The 17,670-nt window shown below is 50.3% G+C and overlaps 1 protein-coding gene across 1 annotated transcript; it reads right to left on the reverse strand.

Annotated features, from left to right (window-relative positions):
- Positions 1 to 2,249: 2,249 nt before the first annotated feature.
- Positions 2,250 to 16,460, reverse strand: PIGR (polymeric immunoglobulin receptor). The gene is made up of 11 exons (XM_063356731.1): positions 16,308 to 16,460; positions 9,897 to 9,992; positions 9,322 to 9,654; positions 8,291 to 8,620; positions 7,288 to 7,611; positions 6,517 to 6,831; positions 5,359 to 5,560; positions 4,694 to 4,812; positions 4,284 to 4,409; positions 4,073 to 4,131; positions 2,250 to 2,867 (listed from the first exon to the last, which is right to left on the reverse strand). Exons 2-11 carry the CDS (start codon positions 9,976 to 9,978, stop codon positions 2,736 to 2,738), a joined length of 2,022 nt encoding a protein of 673 aa, XP_063212801.1. The 5' UTR covers positions 9,979 to 9,992; positions 16,308 to 16,460; the 3' UTR covers positions 2,250 to 2,735.
- Positions 16,461 to 17,670: the final 1,210 nt, after the last annotated feature.

Genomic DNA, 17,670 nt, shown 5'->3' on the forward strand with positions numbered 1-17,670 from the left:
TCAACACCTTTGGCAAACAGTCTGGTGAAGATGGGGCTGCTTGGTGAGGTCGCTGTGGACCTGTCCATTGATTGTGGTGAGCTCTGGATCACAGCTTGAGTGGGATGTGTGGGTTTTTTTTCTACATCCTCAGTTTATGTTGTCACAACTATTACTATTTATTAGATTTCACAGAATCATAGAATGGTTTGGGTTGGAAGGGGCCTTTAAAGGCCATCTTGTTCCACCCCCCTGCCCTGGGCAGGGACACCTCCCACCAGCCCAGGTTGCTCCAAGCCCCGTCCAACCTGGCCTTGAACCCCTCCAGGGATGGGGCAGCCACAGCTTCTCTGGGCACCCTGGGCCAGGGGCTCACCACATTGATTTTGTATCCTGCGCAGAGGGTTGCGTGCCTCAATCCATGCGTGTTTTCCTGCTTTCATGTCAAACTAATTTTACACATTCCTACCCACTGCAGCAGCTCCGGGGAATGCCCCCTGGGAAACGAGGTGCCGGATTGAAGTCCCTGGGTTGGGCAGGAGCCGGAGCCGCGGGCAGGGAGCTGGGGGAGCAGGCAGAGCCGGCTGGCGGGGTGCTCAGCCCACCCCCGTCTCTAGCTCGTTCCCGCTGCTCCCAGCCCATGCGGGATGAGCGGAGCTGAGAAAAGGATGCCAGCAGGCAGGCTGAAGAGGAAGCGGATTTGCAAAGGGAGAGCGAAAGGGGTTTTCTCCTCGCCGAAATTTCCAAACCTTAGCGTTCTCCGGCAGCGTTATGACTGCTCAACCCCGGGGACACTTTCCAAGCGCACGCCTTTCCTATTGCACCAGAATAATTCATTCACTTCCAGCAACTGCGGGCGGGCGCAGACCTGTCCTGGCCCCTCCACACCTTTTCCGATAGCCAAGCCCCTTCCCTCCGTGCTGCCGAGGGGAGGCAGGAGAGGAGGATGATGAGCTCTAACCAGACATTTGGGCCCCCAGCCTTGCCATCCGCGAGGCGATGACTGTTGCCATGCGGGTGTGAGAGCAGCCCTGAAAACGCAAATAAAACGAGCAGCCGCGAGACGCAAACGCCGTTGGAGCTGCTGCCTCCTGCTCACAGTGAGCCAGGCTCATCCCAGCGCGTACCGGGGGGAGGTCTGCCATTCAGAAATAATCAGGGGTTTATCCTTGATGAAAACTCAGCGGCTGCAGGCTAATGCAAAGAGCCATTGCCCGGCACCTTCCTGAGCTACCATATTCTTTTCATTTTAAAGTCTGGTTAATATTTTACTAAAACCGAAATATACTCATGGCGTTACTGTAACACCGTCGGGTCAGACCCTAGCCAGGGTAACACTCCTCATTCTTGGTATTTTATGTCTTGCTATAATCATAGCACTATAACAACGGCTCGCTATGCAAATAACCAACACGGGCTGGGGAATCTGAATTTGCCTGGGCAGTTTCTGGCCCTTCTCTCCCAAACAGCCCTGGCGCTGTCGCACGCCTCCGCAGCCCCTCTCATTGCCAGGCAGGCGCCAGCCCACCCTGTTCCTGGTGTTCAGGGAAAATCGCTTCTCCGCTTTGTCGCAATTTTTTTCATCATTGCTGCTTCCTGCATTGCTTTATCTGCGGGGTATTCAGCTTTCCGTGCCCACATCTAACTGGCAGACAGCAGTGTCGTGCTGCGGTTTGGAAATCCGTGCATCAGTAAATTACTTTTCTCTCTTTAGTGATCCGCTCTCGAAAATAAGACCAAGAGACAACATTTAATTACAGTCATCCTTGTTTCCGCCTGGGTAAACATGAAGTCAGCCAGGGAAAACGTCTGAGAGATGTGTGGCTCGGGTTTATTAAGCAAAGGGTGGGTTCTCAAGGCTGCCCTCAGCGGGTGGCCCTGCGGCAGAGGAGCACGGATTGGGCTCAGTTGTTCCGACTCCAGGTCAGAAATGGGAGATTTTTGGTTCAGCTGCTCTGGAGGGTTTGGTCTGTGCTATGCAAATGGATACGGTGCCAGTGAACACCGGTGCCTGTTGCTAACCAGCTATGTAGGCTGCTGACAGGTTTTCATACTAATTAACATCACTCTGTGATCAATTCCTGCTGTTGATGGAAAGGCACATGAGATTACTCAAAACATTTCCCGTTTATCTCAATTAATTGGGGGTCTCCTCTAACGTCCTGTGCCGTTTGCAACACCAGCTGTGATGCTGCAATGCTGCAGTAAGAGGAGGAGCAGAAAGCCCCCCCCAAAGCATCCTTACTCCCACGGACTGCCAGGCCCCCTGGTCTGCTGAAAGCCAATGGTTTTCTTTATTGCTTGTGCGTAAAAACACTTCAGACCACGTCTGGTCTGCAGGTGCTGCCCTCTGGGTGAAAAAGCTAAGAGGAATCAAATACGCGAGTTGTCGTTCTAGAGGGTTTTCCAGCTGCCTTTAAAAGAAAATGAGGTTTTTTTTTAAAATGTGCCTCTGAGAGCCCACCGTGTTGGAAGGGCACTGGTGGGGCTGGGGCCGTGGGTGGGCTAAGCCACTCCAGCCCCTGCCGGTTCCCAGTCCGACCTGCTCGCTCAGACCTGTGCCTCCAGCCCAGCCACCCCATTTGGCATCAAACGATTCCTCCTAGATCACCGCCCGAAGCTGAATTTAAGCAAAAAAAGGTCAAGCTATAGCAAATTGCGGTAGCAATAAACAGCGCTGCTTGCTGATGTCTCGTCATCTCTGATCCTCAAGGTAGAGCTGGTCCCGGTCGCCGCCACCTCTCGGTCCCTCGTGTTCAGATCTGGCCCTCCCAGTTTGGGGGGGGCCCGTCGGGGGCAGCGCTGTCCCCCCCGGGGCCGCCCTGCGCGATGCCGCTGGAGGTGAGGAGGAAGGCGGAGTAGGCGAGGTCAGCATCCTCCTTGGAGCTCTGGGGAAGGACAGGAGGACACAGTTAGGTGGCCGGGGACGGGTAGCAGCACATGGCAGGGGAGAGGGCGGCGTTCGGACGGGCAGCACCGCGGGGCCATGAGCATCTCGGGGTGGTACGGGCACACTGGGGGAGTATTAATGTTCTCTCCTGGAACATGTCCAGTTGGACATATCTCTAGCAAAGAGCAGAACCTAGCAACATTAAACCAAACCCACATCCCAACACCCATACATATTGTTAAAAAGAATTTTCCAGATAAAGAGAGCTGAACAAAGACGGACTGTGAGTCTTCTACGTGCATCCAGCTGCCTCATGAGGAGCTCATTCCACCACACACTAACACAGCAGTACGAAAAGGCTGAGCAGGTTCGTTAAGACTTTCCTGTGGCATCAAATTCCAGAACACTGCCTATACGCTTCTAAACATCCCCCCCTCCAATCGCTAACTATCCGGCAGGTCACGCCGGTGCCGATGCGAGAGCATCATGCCTTCACTCAGCCTCGGGGAAGACCCCAAACATTTGTGGGTTTGGGACTCCTCAACAAGCCTGTCCCCATGTGTGGGCACCCAGCTCACCTGTCCTAAAGCTGCTGGGTTTTACTGGTTTCCTGATAGTTTCCTTTATTCCTCCGGTTCAGCTCTTGGCACTTACAACACCTACGTATCACCTTTGGTTAGGGACTTTTAAAAAGAAGGGCTTGCATCTGGCACCTTCGGTCCCTGCGGAGTGGTGGTCCTCAACCGTGGTCTTACCCAAGGGGAGGAGAGGCAGGGGGGAGGCAGGGGCTCGCCATGGCCACAGGAGCAAGTCACAGCCCTCGCAGAGCCCTCCTGCCCGCCGCTGCCCTGAATCACTGCTGACATGCGAACATGGTGCTGGGGAAAGGCTGGGAGGTGGGATGTGCCTTGGCTTCGGGCCATCTTTTTATCCCAGTCTTTTATATTTACGGTAAGAACCCAGCCCCAACCCTCCTGACCCTGCTTTGGTGTACTGTATTATTGTCTCTGTTAAAACGTGGGGTCAGGAAAGGGTTAAGGTGCCCCCCGCAGAAGCTGATCTGCTGCAGGTGGTGGGATCCAGGTAAGATGGAGAGCACCTGGGTATAAATAAGGGCCCTGGGAGGAGGCAGCTCCTTTGGCAGAGGCTGGAGGGCTGCGGCGGTGCCTCCCAGGTCAGTGGCTCTCTCCTGCCTCCTCTTACCCTTTTTGCCTTCTTTGTCTCAGCAGCGCTTTCTGGGGGGGCCGCGGTGGTGATGAACTCTGCAGGGAGAGGAGGGGAGGCGTTAGGGGGTGGGGGTCATCGCTGGGCGGGTATTTCTGCAGCTTTTGTGGGGTCCTTCTGCAAACCCCACCCCTGTCCCGGCACCCCTCGCCCCCTGGGGCTGGAGAGCATCCCTCAGGCAGCAACCTACCGTCCCCTCCCATCTGCGTCTCCTGGCTTTCCTGCACGCAGGCGATATTGCTTGCGCTGTACTCCTTCACGCTTTCGAAGTCCGACATGCTGATGTTGGTCCTGTAGCTCCCGACGGACACCAGGTCTGTGAAGAAGGAGGAGGTAAATACCCCACGCGCTCTCTCAGAGCCGGCGCGAGCGCATCCGTATCCCAACCGCCTCCGTGCAGGCAGACACCGCACAACGCAACGCCTGAAGTTGGGTGTTGGAGCCGTATGGATGGGGTCAGCGGGAGAAAGAGGGTCCCCGGTCTCCCCATGGCATGGCGGGTACCAGGGGAGTAGCTCAGCCCAGCACCAGGCACCAAGTGCCCCCTTCATCTTAATACCGCTGACGTTTCATGAGAGACTAGAAAAGGCAGGGACTCACCCGATCTCTTTATCTGCCTGTATTTAAATATGGCGAAAGCCACCACGAGGACCAGGAGCACGGCACCAATAGGGCTCAGGATTAAAACAAGCTTATTGGGGCCGTGGCTTGGATCAGAGCTGGAATGGAGGGAAAAGATAGGTCATTAAGCTGCGAAGTGCATTTTTTGTATCATTACTCAAGACTGAATAATGTGTATGAATTTCCATCAGTCTAAAATCTATGGTAAATCTGAGTGAGCGTGATGCGATTCAGTTAATCAACTGGATCCCAGCACATCGTAGGGGAACAAATAAAAACGTAGGACAGAGCTTGTGCCGAACCAGCTACAGCAGCAGCTTGGTTGTAAATGCGTGAAGGAAAGCTCTCCGGTCTCGGCAGAAGTATTTTCAATTAGTCTTTCTGTACCTGGAATCTCCACCCGTTCCCTTCTGGGACTGTATTTTCTTATTTAGGCTAGAGATTAATTTCAAGATATCTTGCCTTTTGTTATAACTTTTTGCTTCTTTTCCTCTGATGTTTTGAGCTAAGTTCTTTTGGGACAACGTTATTATTTTTTTTTTTTGTTGCTAAACCACAAACACAGAGTACAAACACAACACTGACCACGGGCTAATATAAACTTCACAAAAACGGTAAACGAGAGAGGCTTGGAGAGAACCAACCTTTCCGAGGCAGCTGCACTTCGCACCCCAGTGTCGCTGTAGGATTTCCCTTTGGGAATAAAGCCACCCTCGACGTGGCTGGGGGGCTCGACGTGGCTGGGGGTGTCAGCATGGCTGGGGGGCTCGACGTGGCTGGGGGTGTCAGCGTGGCTGGGGGGCTCAGCGACGTCCAGGAGGTCTAGGCTGCGGCTGGCTCCGCTCCCTACATGTCCCGGGGAAGAAGGAGCCGTTAGTCGCGTGAGCGGCAGCACGGAGATGGTGACACAAACTACTTGGGTGTATTTGCTGCACGTGAAGCTGCAGTGGATTTGGCTGTACATGAGAGGCTTTTTAAAACGGGGTTTAGAAATCTGAAACGACCTTATTTCAAATAACTTGTTGCAGAAATCTCAAGTAGGCTCTCTCTGCCTACAAACTTTTCAGAAGTCTTTCGTTTCTAAGTTCTGCCTCTAGTATTTCCTGAACAAATTTTGAATACTTGGTTTGCTTTTATTTCTTGCTCTTTGCCCACCAAAGGCAGCAAAATGAGGCTGTTTCTCTCTGTTTCCACTTTGACCATCATCCACATACGGTGGTTGTCTGTGGCATCTCTAGTGCTGTACTTTTTTCTGCTCAGCTTCTAACAATATTCCTTCCCAAGAAAAACAAAATACTGCACGAAAGCTGAGACTAAGCCCCTTGCTGTCCAAGGGCAGCAGGTGACAGCCCTTCCTCCCCTTCTCCCTACTGTTTTCCTGTTTATTAAGATAACGAGTTCCCTGGAGCAAGATGTCTCTCTGAACTCGGCGCAGCCCTTCACCTGACAGGTGTCAGATGTCGCTTGATTTAAAGGATGCTACAAGTTGTAATAGCAATAATTAGTCAGGACTGGGTTAAAAAGTTAAAATGGTGTGGAAGGAAGTGATTTTTAGGCTGGTGGGGTTTTTTTATGACTTGGAAGCAAAAACTGGTGAGTGGATGAAGACATCTATGACAAGTTGTGCAAAATCAGGGTGATCTTGGCACCTACTCTGGGAGGCTGCCTGGATGAGAGCACTTCTGTTTTGAGGTGCTGCAACCTAGTGGATATGGAGAGGACTTTTCTCTCAGCAGAAGGCAGCCTGATTCGCAGCCCTGAGGAGCAGGAAAGCCCCTGCCTGCCTTTGTCTTGGAGCTCACCTCCAGTCACCTCCAGGTACACTGCCATGGTTTCCCCGAAGAGGCCGTTGCGCTTCACTCCACACCAGTACCACCCTTGGTCTGTCTTTGCCACCGAGTCAAAGCTCAGGATCACCGTCTTGTTGTCAGTGTCACAGGTAACATCCGTTCCCGGCTGCCTTTGGTCAGAAGAAGGCATGAGGATGCAGCCGGTGTTGTTCCACTTGCACCAGTACTTCTGGTAGGAGTAGTACTTGCATGGATAAGAGCAAGTTAAATCGACCCGTGAACCCACTTGTGCCTCCACTTCCTTCTTTCCCTCCAGTCCAGGTTGTCCTGCAAGGGCAAACAGAACATCGAGGCTGTTGTTAGTGGTGTCAGTGGTGGGAATGGTCATCAACAGGCAGTGGTGCTGCTAGAGGTGGTGAACCAGGAGGTGTATTTTTGAGGGAAAGTGCTCCTTACATTTCTAAATTAATGTTAATGGTGCTGAATATGCACCTCTGGGTGAAAACTGGGTTGTGTGGTTGTTGATTTTTTTTCTTTTTTGCAAGGCTTACATACTTGCACGAGAAACTTTTATGAACACTTTCACAAAAAAACCAAGCCTTGTGCTTCCATCTTAAAGCTACTGGGGTCTAGGGAGATGGGCACAGTGTTTTGCATTATAAAAGTTCAGGGTCAGACCTCACATCTCTTCCCGAAAAGCCAGATCTGCTCTTTTGTGGTGCTTAAGGAGGTTGGTTTGTATCTACTGAGCAGGCAGAGAACTGCCACCGCGTGGGCTCGTACCGTCTATGATCTTCAGCTCAGTCGACGATTGCTGCTCCTTCTCCTCCTCTGTCATGCACCAGTAATAGCCGCTGTCGCTGTTCTTCAGCTGGTTCAGGATGACGGTGTACGTGTTGTTATGTGGGTTGTTGTACATGGCCACTCTCCCTTCATAGAGGGGGGAGACAAACCCGTTGTTGTCTATGATCTTAGCGCACCCGTTCTGTCTCCACTTGCACCAGTACTTCACTGAGGACTTTCTTAGGGGCTCGTAGCGGCATTCAAAAGTTACTGAACTTCCTTTTACTCCAAATATTGTGGGCTTTCCTTGAGGAACCTTTGTCTCTGGAGACAAAAATGAAATGAGTTGCTATACGCATCTAACTTTTGCCCATGTGGCACCCTGCCAAGAGAATAAATATTATCAGATCAAACAAAGCTGTTTTGGCTAAAGCAAGGCAAGGTGAAGCTCAGGGGTGCAGGCGGTAGGAGACTTCCCTGGCACTGCCAGGAATTAACCCTAAAGGGTCTGTCAGGCCTTTCTTTTTCCCAAATTCACTGGTGGGAATTTGCGTACTTTGTGCATTTCACTTCGTGTACCCACAAGCGTTGGGTGGGTACCCACAAGTCTCAAAGTTTTGCTCCCTTTGCTAGGAGGAGGGCAGGTCTTCTCCTTTCTACATCTGTTATTTTGAGATTTAAGGAATTAAGCCTGGAAGAGGCCGTTAGCTTGTCTCAAACTGGTAGGCAGAATTTGCCTTCTGGAGTTTTGGGCTACCAAGACAGGGGAAGACACCTAGCCACCGCTGGGAAAGTTAAGTCTTTATAGAAGCTTTATTAGTGATGGTTTAGTATCTTACAGATGGCTGAATGAATAGAAAGAAATATCTAGCTGAGAGGACAGGATAACAGCACTCTGCGAAAGGAAATTAAAGTTCTTCTTAGAGGGAGACTGCTAGTGACGCTGTTAAAGAGAAGCACAGACAAGGCGGGGAAAAAAACCCACTGGGAATCGCTTACTCACCCTCATAGACATGCACGTCCAGCTCCTTCGATTCTCCGCTCTCCCCATAGAAGCCAGCCCCACACACGTACAAGCCAGAGTCTTCCCAGCCCATCTGAGTTATCACGACGCTGAATGAACCTGGGGTGCCCTCGATGCTGGGCAGAACTCGCCCTACATAATCCTCACCAAACTGATGGTAAGTATCAACGACGTTTTGGCAGCCGCTTTTCTCCATCTTGCACAAGTATTTCCTAATGTCTGCATAGTCGGGCCCAAAGCTGCAGGACACGGTCAAAGTGCTGTGCAGCTTCACGTAGAAGAGCTCAGCTCCCTCGGGTACGTGTGGACCTGTGCGTACAGAGACACCGGTCAATGCCTACTGCCCGCCCTGACCATAGGTGTGCGTGACTCCCCCATACCTTCGAAGGCTTTTTTTTAGCGTAGGGTTTCTCTATACTTTGCTATATTATACGATCATGTGCCACTCCTGATCGGGGCACGATCTCCCCAGCTGCATCCCATGTCTGTCACACCTTTCGGGACTGAGGTCTCTCTGCTCTTTCACTGCCTGCTCCATAGCAGGGTTTCTCCCAGGGCCTTCTTGCCAGGGGCTGTGCCATGAGTTTGCACCGTGCTCTGCACTCTGGGCCTTGCCCAGCGGTGGGGTGCCATCCTGCACACCGCGTTCGCCTGGACTTGTGCACAGGCTTGGCTCGCACAGCCATGGTTGGAGGGTACATCGGAGGGACAGGCAGTTCTGCCCTCTGTCTCCCTCAATTTTAGTGGCTGAGGGAGGTCAATAGTTTCCAAGTGATGTCTGTGACCTTAAGATGAAGTTAGTTTAATCTCATTTTCATGCCAGAGTTTTAGTCAAAAAAAAAAAATTCATTCTGTAAGAGGAGAGGGGAAAATGAAAACTGCTTTTTCCCGAAAGCATGGAGCATCGTGAGCTCTTAGACACTGGGCAGACTATCTGTGGAGCTTTATTAAAAACAGGGGGGAAAAGTAAAAGGAAATAATAGTTTAAGGAGCCCCAAGGCTGTAATTACCTTCAGAAACATCCAGACTGACTTTGTGGGAGAGCCCTCTGCCGTTGATACCAACGCCGCACTGGTAGGTGCCTTCCTCTGCCTCTGTGAGCCCGGTCATGTTAATCTGGAAGTTTTTTGCCAGTGGGTAGTCAGTGATGGAGACTCTGCCTTGGTAGCCTGGAGCGGTGAAGCCGTTGGTGGAGACAATGGTCGTGCAGCCCGTGGCCGATTCCTTGCACCAATACTTTCTGTCGTGTCTGTTCACGCTGGTGGGAGGGTAGAAGCATTTCACGGTAACTGACCCCTTGAGCAGCCCGTATACCTGCCGTGGTCCAAACACATGGCTTGAGACTGCAAGAGGAAAACATGTTGGCGGTAAATGTCAGCAGCCTGATGGCACTGCGGCGCAGGGCGGGTGTACCGGGACAAGCGCGGAGCCCGGGCTGCGCAGCATCATGGGTCTGACAGGTCCCATGGCAGTGATGGGCGCCGATGGGGCAGAGACACTCCCTGAACCCTGCTGCCCCCTCTGCAATGCCACCTCCGGTCTTAGGCCACCCACAAGACCTGTGTCCCAGACAGGTTACACTTACTTGCTGCCTTGGGGAGGTATCTGCTGCTTGCAGATTCGGCTGGGAGGAAGGCGAGCAGGAAGATGAATGCTAGTAAAGTCATTTTTCTTGCATTCCCTGGAAAAAGCACAAAAGTTGGTGTATCATCACATTTGCAAAATGATTAAGTTAAACCATCGAGTGATCTAATAATCCTTATGCCTGAAGGATATGAGAGTTGTGGCTACTCGAGCTAGAGAGAAATATAGCGTTTAATCGCTTCTGTCAAGCAATTGAGTGGGAAAGAGGGAGCTGATAACTCTGTTCTTGCCTGTGCTGCTGCATGGTGTTGTGACTGCCTGTGCGTCTCATCCCAGCACCTCAATCTTCCCTTCTGTAAAATGAGGGGAGTTGATCTTACAGCAAACTCAGTTAATGCAATGTCTACAAGCCACCAACGTGTCCATTAGAGCAGAGTGTCCCTTGGGCAGGCAACAGCATTGGTGTGCACAGCATAAAAAGCCATTTTGGCCAAACCAGAAGAGACTTGATTCAAAATCAGAAATGATTTCTCATTTTACACTTGTAAATGGGAAGAGCCCACCACAAGGCTGAAGTCCAGAAATGGTGGAAAAGCCGCTGAGCTCTGGCAGCCATGGGATTCGGGTGGCAACCTGGAGCTCAACTGCTCACTTGACCCTTGCCAGGAGATAATGCTACTTCTAATAATTTAATAGCTGGGGTCATATTTTCTTTTGATATTGTTCATGCAGTGAAAGGAAGGCTTGTTCATTTGTAAGCCCGGGTGCCAAAGCCACTCCTTAGGCAAACCTGTGCCCACAGAATGGTTTGGTTTGGAAAGGAGATCCAGTCCAGCTTTGAAGATCATCCACTCCAGCCCTCCTGCTAAGGGCAGGGACGTCTTTCACTAGGTCATGTTGCTCAAACCCCGTTCAACCTGACCTTGAACACTTCCACTGATGGGACACCTACAGCTTCTCTGGGCAACCTGTGCCAGTGTCTTACCACCCTTACTGTAAAAATGTCTTCCATATGTCCAAATTTCTTCCCTATGTCATAGCGCAGAGTTCCCACCTGAAGCCAGTGTTTAATTACTGCTCTTTGTTTCCCTGATCTCTTCAAGGACACTCAAGAGAGAAAGTAATATTTTCACCTCAATTTTTTTTTTCTTTCCTCAGCTGCTGGTAAAGTTAGTGAGACGCAGGGTTATCCCCCTCACACCCACCCCTCCAAGAATCAGAATTAAACCGATAAAGCACCGTCCCACCGCCATTTCCGACAAACCTACTGCACCTTGTCCAGGATGCGAAATGATGGCTGTTGGGGAATGTCAAACCAAACTGCGGGTCTCTTGAAATGTGTTCATAGTCTTCAAGATGAATATTTCCCACCATCCCCTTGTTTAGGACTGGTGATGGCTCAGAGGAAGCCAAGGCTCTTATTTCTCTGAACTGTTGCCTTCGGCCTGAGCCGAGCGCGCTGCTGGACACGGCATGGTGCAGTGGTGGGAATGTGCATTTCCTGAGCATGGCTGTTGATCTACCTGCGTACTCAAAGTTCTAGAGAAGATGATATGTGCCAAGACTTTATAAACATTCTGAGGAATTTGATTTCAGGGTGTCAAGTGACACAATTTTATTAAGGGTAATTCCCGGTAGAAGAAAAAAGCTTTTATTTCCGTGTTAAGATGAAAGGTGTTCTGTTGTCCTTTCTTCCTTGTATTGTGATTTCTAATTGCTCAGTGGCCACTTGTCCACAGCTAATAATTAACTCACTGAGCATGAAAAATGCTCTTTCATACATATCCCAGAAGTAGCCAACAAGATAAACATAACATATTCAGCAGAGAGCAAACAATATGGCACAAAAAGGGCCTTGATATTTGCCCCTTGCTAACAGCAGTTCTCCTGGCTGATGGTCACCTCGCTGCCCTCCCACCCCTCTCTCTGCAGGGCAAGTAGGATCCCAGCTCCGCTTTCCCTTTCTTGGCAAAATTTGAATAGTCTCTTAGTCTAATTTCTTCCCAAAGTCATCGGTGAGTTCAGGGTTACAGGCAATATTGTTTTGTCAGGTGGGGAAGGGTTGCCAAGGCCTCTTTTGTGAAACAAAGGTATAGCTGTGTCCAGAAAGCTGTGTGCAAGAATGGTGGCATCGTGTCCTCCGTGTGCATGTTAAAGCAGGACAGAATTTTTGCATCTCTGTCTCTGAGGAGGTGTGTGCACTTGTGCCTGCACAAGAACAACGGCTCCCATGTGCTTGTGTGACCAACTTCTGCAGCTCTGAGCTGCCTCTAGTCCTGTTTTCTCAGATGTGGTTAAAGCCTTTCCCCACTCACTGCATGAATGGACCGAACTCCCGTGTATAGCAAGTCCGAGCAAGCACAGCCACTGGTTACGTAAAAAATCTGTGCTGTATTTCCATGCGGATCCACTGAGCTGGGTGGCTGGAAACCCCCCCTCTGCTGCTGGCGCCGTGTCGCACTGCGAGAGTGACACCTCCAAGCCCACAGAAATGAGCTTTGCTGGTCGCTCTGCAACGAGCAAGCGCTGTTTGAGATGCTGGGGGAGAACTTCTTCAAGCTGTTGGTAAAAGAGCTCTAGTTCCTTCTTGCTTTCAAAGAAGATTTGCTGCTGGATTTGCCATCTCTAGTCAGAGCACAAGGTCTAAGCCTCAGAGCTCCAGGGGAGAGAAAAGGCCACCAAGCCCATACGAAAGGGAGTGCAGGTAAGTGGCTGTGCAAGTGCTTGGTGTTGGTGCTTCTGCAGGTGGAGGGGGAGTCGGAAGGAGGAGATGGGACAGCAGAGTCTTGTAGGGGGCTATAGAAGAGTCAAGAGGCTTGGAACCAGAGGGAAGTGCTGAACTCAGCAGAGCTGGCACGTTGGTGCACGAGCTTTCCACTCGACCCAGGCCTCTGGACACCAACGTCACCAAGACCAGGGTGATGGTGTTGTGTTGTCTGGGGCACTTTGCCGGGCGGGGGCGGCTCCATGCTCTCCAGCTGTTTGCAGTGTGCTGGTGTGTGTGTGTATAACGCAACAGCGATTTCAAAGAATTATGTTGTACAAAACCAGAAGAGGATAGGCTAATGGTTAGCAAGATTAGTACCAACAAATCAAAACATCTACTTGTAATATGCTTTAAAACAGAAGATCTAGCCATTACCAGGTGAATGGCATTAACTTTTTCCGAGGCACCTATTTCCATGCTCGGCTTGAGTTGCCACATTCATGACCGAGAGCTTGGGAACCGCCGCTGAAATCCCCACAGAGCACGACTGTGCATGAGACCTGGAAAGTGTAGGAGCATTAATAAAGTCCAACTATACACCTATACCATAATGACAGGTAAAAACTCACTACAACTTGTAACATGTTTCCCTAATTTGGATTTTGTCGCGTTTCTTCCTACCACGTAAGAGCATTAGAGCTTGGTGCGTGCACGTGCTGCACCGAAGGGGCTTCGCTGGTTGGTGCCGAGCGAGACGCGGATGTGCTGCAATGTGGGCTCAGCGCGAAAAGCCACGCAAATGGAAAAATTACAAGGGTCCTTCACAACATAGCAGCCTTTTTTTCTTGCTTTCTGACTCAGGCCAACTAAATGTTTCTGTCATCTCGGTATAATCTTGAGAATGAATAACTATCTGTTTTGATTTGATATGTTGCTGTGCTCTTAAACCTCACTGCATCACACGTCCACTGAGTGACAATGAAATCTGAATGCTGTGTCTAAAGCTCTGGGGAGGTTAGACCCCCTCAAACCCCATAGTCTCCCTTGCTGACATGGCCATATCTTCAGTGTCTCCATCCATAGAAAGTAACAAGTAACTCCCACGTAACAAGCGATCGGACAAGAGGAAATGGCCTCAAGTTGCGCCAGGGGAGGTTTAAATTCAATATAAGGAAAAATTTCTTCCCTGAAAGGGTTGTCAAGTGTCGGAAGAGGCTGCCCAGGGAAGTGGTGGAGTCGCCATCCCTGGAGGTATTTAAAAGACGGGTATCCATGGTGCCGAGGGACACGGGTTAGTGGTAACTTGGCGGTGCTGCGTTAGCAGCTGGACTCGATCTTAAAGATCTCTTCCAACCAAGCAATTCTGTGATTCTAGGAAAGTGGTTCATGGTGCTTTTGCAGGGCAGTGGGAGGTTGCTCTGGAGGAGCTATGGTGTGAGACCTCCCTGGGCTGGGATTCCCAGTCTACTGCGTGTGGATTCTTCCCTGGCTCCACCAGTGCCGAAAGCACTGCGGCACTGGCCTGGGTTGGGAACCTCACCTTCCCCTCCAGCGCTCTTGTATGCCTAAACTTTGAAATAGCGCTTTCAGGTTTCCAGCAGAAAGTGCTCTCGGAGCAGGTTAGCTCTTCTAAATGTCATTCATTGAGACCGTCTCTGTGTTTCTATGGTGCTTTTGTGACTCTTTCAGTCCTATGGAGCAATATCTTCGTGTTTAAAATGATTTGAAAGAGATCAGAACCTGACCCCAGAGTTGCGCAAACCCGAGCAAGCGGCTGCTCTCGCTGGGTATGAAATGCCACAGTTCGGTTCCCAAATGCTGCTGACTCAGCTGCGAAGTTGAGCTCTGAGAAACCAGTACACTCCTCCCGCAGCTTGCCAGGGATCAGCACAGTCCAATCCATTAGCTATTAACTATTGCTCTTAACGATGACCAGTGTCAAGGACGTGCTGTGGGACCAATGAAACGTGAATACTTAATTGCCACATTTGTAATTCTAGCCTAGGAGTCCTGTTTTGTAGAATGTTTACCGTGATTCAAATCTATGAGAAATAGTAACATACAGAATGGAGTAAATAGGGGTTTTTTTCCCCTCAGATGCCTTTAAAGCGAGACCCACTAACACCATGGGCACAGCAGCGGACTCCGTGCTGCACAGCACTGGGACTATCTCCATCTTTACGCTGCCCAAGATCGCTGCACAGATGGCCTTATTGGGAGTTTTATTTGCTGGAGTGGGATGGAGAAAAGCCACCAATTGACTTGGATAGAACATTTTCGTGGTGTTATGAATAAGCAATCAACTTTAAGATAAAAGATCAGGCTGACCTAAACCCGCACAGAAAAGAAATGTTTCGCGTTCCAAACTGATGCCTCCTTTACAATGTGCAGGAGGGGCTAACCTCGCGACGCAGCGAGCAGAACCGGCTCGGCAGATCTTATTGAAGATTGTCAGGAGTTACTAAGAAATCAGTTTTCAGGAAATTCTGCAGTGCTAGCGACCCTCCTAGCTACGAATGCTTGTAAGTGCCACTTAAATGCTGTCCTGTGTGAGGAACGTATTCTGGGAAACAAATGAAAAAGGATAACCGGCCAGCGCTCCATGGCACTGACTGCAATTCCTGACGAGGTGGTGCTGCTGGCCTAATTTTACATTCCTTTAAGCTGTTAGGTATACCATACACTAACACACGCTAACTTGTGACCTATTTTTATGTTCTTTTAAGGTGTTAGGTACCCCACGCACCAACTTCTTACTTTTCAGATAAGAGTATCACAGTTCATTTGTTTCTTACTTTTTTTTTTTTTTCTCTTGTCTCTCGGGCTCGAAAGTGAAACCAACTTCAACACTATTAAACTGTTCTTCTAGTTCAATACTGCCCGTATATGCGAGGAGCAGGAACTTGCAATGATCCAAAAGCACGTACTGTACAGCCCCCGTCCGTGCCGTGACAATTGCTGGACGGGTGGATGGCGCCAGCGTGTGTATCGGTAGCAGCAGCACAACTAGGAGCTGGTATTTCTCTGTACTTTGGATGAAACGAATTAAAAGTCCTATAAGAACGTTTCCTTTGCAGAGTGAGGATTCAGGTTTCAGGTGTGCAGAAACCCATCCCTTTGCTGTTGGTATAAATGTGACAAGAGCCTGACAGCTTTCTCTTGTTTCAATTTTAGGACACCACGTACATCCCGTTCACTTATGCTTCAGTCAAACTTGAGAGCTCTTCAGAGCTCACTTAGGACATAACTATACAATTCCCTTCTTAAATTTCAAAATCCGCATCCCTACGACTATCTCTGTGGTGCGATTCAAAGGCTGTAATGACCATAGACTAGTTTGCAAGAGCTCAGATTACCACGGTAATATTTATTTTCTATGTTAAAACTTAATGCAAATATTGCAGTGATAATTAGCCTTTTTTTTTTACCCCAGAAAGACTAAAAATCTACTGCAGATAGGAAAACATAAACATCATAAGCCTGATCCTGTGCTTTGGACCTTCTTTTAAAGAAATGAGTCCCCCCGCCAGCAAGACCGGCACCCCTATTCACTGCAGTTCCCCAACTGCTGCTTCCCTTCACACACGTGTGAGGAAGAGTCCTTAGAAGTGTCTCAAGACTTGTATTCTTCTCCTTCCCCATCTCAAAGCGGTAGCACAAAAGATTTTTTGCGTTTCAGAATGACAACGAAGAAGCGTTACTTACACTCCGAGTTACTTCTGCAGACTATTTTGTACTTCTTGCTTGTTCTCTGAGACTGACGGCTCCCAGGTTTGCTGGCGTCCCGGTGGCTGACCCCAGGACCTCCCGCGAGTGTCCTACCTCCCTCCCGCAGCTGGACACTGGGCTCTGGCAGTGCCAGCCTGTTTTAAATACTCCTGGTACCTCTAGCCCTGCATTTCCACCTGTTGTGCCTTAAAGGAATAGCATCCAAAAACTCGGGCAGGTGAGCACCGCCCCGCATGAGAGCAGGGAAGGCAATGCCCATCCCAGCTCTGTGTCATTTTGAGGGTGCAGGCGCTTGTTTACCTCCTGATTGCACCTTGCACAACAGCCACCTCAAGGGTGGGCTCCCCGACATGGCCGTGGGCACCCCTGCCTCCTTTGGGAAGGGTGGCTGCTTGGGGTCAGGTCCACGGAAGGTCTTCTGCTCTGCTGGGAGCGGGGTACCTGTGAGACAGCTCTCTGCATGGACAGCCCCGGACAGCTTGGGCAGCTGTGAGTCCTCGGGTTGCAGATGGGTTGCCTACACCCGGCACAAAGACACTGGGGCACCTTATGGGGTCTGAGTCTCACCGAGTACCCGAGGGTCCAGCCAGCCCCCTCCTCTCTGTTGGCATTGCTGCATCACCCTTGAGTGGTGACAGCGTTTCCCACCGCCCCGGGCAGAACGGCCCCTTCCTGCGAGGAATGAGCTGGCTTCTGATCTTATGATACCCCCCACCAACAGTGGAATAGCTTTGTAGGGTGAAAACAGGTGTGGTTTGGTTGGGTTTCTTTTAAGCTGTTGCGCATTTCTTGGAACCCAAGTGTCCCTAAGACGACCCTGGTTGGCTATCCTGGTAGAGCAGGTCTGTCTCCTGTCCTGGCTCTCTCCAGGCCCTCTGCCTCCCCTCAGCCTCGTGGGAAGAGCAGCAGTCTGGGCGGGCAAGGGTTTGCCTCAGGTGGGCAAGGGTTGGTCTTGTTTGTGTGGACCAAGAACATTGTAGGCTCTTTAAAACGAAAAATAATTAACACGAGCTTTGCCGACATATTCAACCTCATTTCTTTGCTCTCCTGCTGTAGGCGTGAGAGGGGCCCAAACACAAATTCCCTGTGAAGTGTGGGGTTGTCAGAAATGGAACCGTACGAGAAAGTAAAATTAATGAAGATGAAAGTATTTGTATTATGTGGGATGAATCATTAACTGGCTTTACCTTGTACTAGTGATGCAAAAGCAGTAATTTCTTCTAGCTGGGGGGTCACACAAAGCTTTTCTCACCCGCTCTCAGTGAAAGCTGTTGAGCTTAAACAGGGTGGCAGCTCCAGGTGCTCCTGCCGTGCCTGAGAGCAGAGAAATCCTGACCTG

The sequence above is a fragment of the Chroicocephalus ridibundus genome, chromosome 20 (genome assembly GCF_963924245.1).
Source record: "Chroicocephalus ridibundus chromosome 20, bChrRid1.1, whole genome shotgun sequence".
Lineage (NCBI taxonomy): Eukaryota > Metazoa > Chordata > Aves > Charadriiformes > Laridae > Chroicocephalus > Chroicocephalus ridibundus.